This window comes from Malania oleifera, chromosome 3, assembly GCF_029873635.1.
Source record: "Malania oleifera isolate guangnan ecotype guangnan chromosome 3, ASM2987363v1, whole genome shotgun sequence".
Lineage (NCBI taxonomy): Eukaryota > Viridiplantae > Streptophyta > Magnoliopsida > Santalales > Ximeniaceae > Malania > Malania oleifera.
In genome coordinates, this window is record NC_080419.1 from 122,576,171 (window position 1) to 122,579,429 (window position 3,259).

General features: G+C 31.9%; 1 protein-coding gene across 1 annotated transcript; it reads left to right on the top strand.

The window, feature by feature from the left end:
- The first annotated feature begins 256 nt into the window (after nt 1–256).
- LOC131151845 (23 kDa jasmonate-induced protein-like) lies at nt 257–2,390 on the top strand. The gene is made up of 2 exons (XM_058103296.1): nt 257–760; nt 2,018–2,390. The coding sequence occupies exons 1-2, from the start codon at nt 308–310 to the stop codon at nt 2,207–2,209; spliced, it is 645 nt and encodes a 214-aa protein (XP_057959279.1). The 5' UTR covers nt 257–307; the 3' UTR covers nt 2,210–2,390.
- Nucleotides 2,391–3,259: the final 869 nt, after the last annotated feature.

Genomic DNA, 3,259 nt, shown 5'->3' on the forward strand with positions numbered 1-3,259 from the left:
TCAAAGTCACAAGTCACCATTACCATTTGAGCCAACTACCATAAGTACTTTAATTACATTTTTTTTTTATCGTATACTAAGTGTGAAAATAATATTTGTTTTAAAAAAAAAAATATCATTTGTACGTTAACATTAATTTTTCTTATTTTTAAAATTATATTGGACTAAAATTTTATATTTTTATGACTCTCAGATAATCAAGCATGCAGGCATATCATCAGCATAAATAGATGAAGCCTGCCGAGTGCTTTTCCACACAGACATCGATCAGAAATATAGAGCTTAGGAAATTTCTACTTCTACAAAAATGTCCAACGTGTTTGGGACTCCAATCAACGACGATTACATAAACAAATTGCCGGACCCTCCGAGTGAGATAACGGCGGCGGTGAGGGCGCAGTACGCCATGGACTACATCAACGACGGCAACAAGAACGACGACGCTCAGAACTACGTCGACGACCTCAAAGCCAAGTACGGCGACGGAATCAGCTGCCGTGTCGTGTTTTACAATGCCACCGGTGGCACCCTCACCTACGTCACCGACCACGACTACCAGGGCCACATCGGCGCCGCCCCTCACCCCCTCATCTTGCTGAACGGCCAGTGGGGCGCCTTTCTCCACGTCCACCCCTCCGACGCCGAGGAAGGTTCCTCCGCCGCCGCCGTCTACGGCGGCGTGAACGGAAGTGGAGTGGGCCGCGACTGGATGATGGCTTGGTCCATCCCTTACGGGGGCGAGGGGGAGGGGAGCAACCACGTAAGCAATTAATTAATTAATTGAACTGCCATTTTCCCCCACATTTTATTTTGCACTTTAAATTTAAATTTGCATTAATTTAAAATTTAAATATAATTTTATACTATAATTTATTTAAATTCATACATTTGTAAACTAATGACCTGAAAATTCTAAATTTTCAAAATATAGAATAACAATTTATGATGATTTATAATTATTTTTTTATTTTTTTGAAACAATACTGTGAGAACTCTTTTGGATACTTAGCTAATTCACCAGGATAATGAGTCTATCCCTTTATTCTTTTTTACTTAAAACTAACATGTTATTTCAAATCAAAAATTGTAATCTTCACTTGAACTCTAACCATTTAACCAGGAGAGCATTGAGTTTCTGTACATATCCATTTGATCAATATAATTTATCATTTACTGATAAAAAAAAAAAAAAAGCATTGAGTTTACTAGTTGAGTCACCATTGGGGACTAATTTATGATGATTTATCATAAACTATTAAAAAAGGACAAATTTTATTTTTCTTAAATTTGAAAATTATAAAAAGAATGAGATGTAACTCTTGTAAACAAATCGTTTTTGGCAATGCCATGAGCATTTTAGAAACACATCTTTGTTTTTTTTTTTTTTGAATTAATAGTGTGAGAATATATATATATATATATATATATATATATATATATATATTATCTTTAATACTATAAAGGAGATTTTTCCTTTGGTGTCATTTTTTTTTACAATGTCAAATTTATCCCTATCCAAAATTCTCCTTTAACTATGCACAACCATATCTTTATAATTATTTTAAATACTATACATGAATTCTCTCTTTGATGTCATCTTTTAGAAAACATCAAATGTATTCCTATAACTACCAATCATTATTTCAGAATACTCCAACTACCCATAAATATCCAAAAAATACCCTTATAATTACGTTAAAATTTACCTCCATAACTACCCTAATTGCCCCATAATATCTATATAACTATCTACAATTATCCTAAAATATCCTTATATTATTTAATTTTTTGTTATCTTCTTTATAATTTTTTTTAAAATTATAAAAAATAGAGAGCCTGAAGCATGCACATAGCACGTGCCCATGCTAGTAGTAATAATAGAAATTGAATACATGTACTTTATTATGATTATAAATATATATTATTCAAAAAGTGCATTTGAGTGCGTATAATTAAAATTTTCTTTCAGCTCTTTCATTTATGGTCTACTAATCTTTAATTTTATGCACGCATGTAGTCCTATACCGAGATACGTGAATCTGGACATTTTCCTGATGTTTGGGATATTATTTATGAAAAAATGGCTAACTCTAGAAACGCATCGGAAGATACTTGGGGTGGATGCAAGTCAAAAGCAGTAATTGAAAATGGCACTACACCAGCATATATTGCAATATTCACTTTGGAAGGTGTTGACGTCCTGGCATAGCATAACTTGCTAATTGGTATGCGCCTTTGCATATCAACAACTTTAAGTGTTATGTGATATTAGGTTGTGTGTATATATACAATCACACAATCTGTAATGAAATAAACTATAATAATCAATAGTGCTATTTTTTGTAGCCTATTGTGATGAAATAAATAAATTTTTCAGTTGTTGTGTTTGTATGTGTTCTCTTTAATATGAAATTGCATGCATGATTAATATTATAATAAATAATTATAGATGTGTTGATTAATTAATTACTTAGTAGATCAATTTTTTGAAACACATACTTTGGTTATTTCCTCCTAAATGCTTCAATATTTCATTGGGAAGGGATAAATTTATACAAACGATTAAAAGGATTTAGTTAAAAGATGTTATTAGGTATATCAGGTGTATACCCCGAAACTAATATTATTTAAACTAAATTCATATAATGTGACAAACAACTATCAGTATGGTCTTTAAGTCACTTTGTCTCTTTATTTCTATCTCTTATTGTCTTTACATTCCTAACTCTATCCCTTTTTTCTCTCCTTCTCATATCTTCTAATTTACTTTTGGTCACCTCCTTCATTTCTTTCCTCCTTTTACGTTTTCTATGACTCTCTTATTATCTCTATGCTTACGCATCTGATCAGACTTACATAGTGAGTTTATTAAGAACTAATCCACCATTTCCCTATCTCAATCTCATTATCATTTCAAAAGGTGATTGACTTTTTATCGAACATGATAATTCAGGGTGAGACATCTCTCAGTAAAAAAAATAAACTAATACCAGTGTGTGGCAACATGAGTATTTCCATGTTATACATAAAAGCATACATAAACATATTTAGTAAAACTGTTTATATCATTTTTGGGAAAAACTTGTATAGTCATAACATAGCAAAATGTACTGAATTTCTATAAACATAATTCATCTCATATGATAATAATACCAAAAACAACCCTGGTATGTTAGCTATCTAATATCATGTCTTACCCCCACATGACTGGGTTATGTGGTCTGAAAGCGAGACCTAATAATGATTGACCGACCATTGC

What these genes read in the sequence shown, in the direction of transcription:
- LOC131151845 (XM_058103296.1), top strand. Translation starts at nt 308, where the DNA reads ATGTCCAACGTGTTTGGGACTCCAATCAACGACGATTACATAAACAAA. An exon ending in AGGGGGAGGGGAGCAACCAC is followed by an intron (nt 761 to 2,017) that starts GTAAGCAATTAA and finishes GCACGCATGTAG; the next exon opens with TCCTATACCGAGATACGTGA.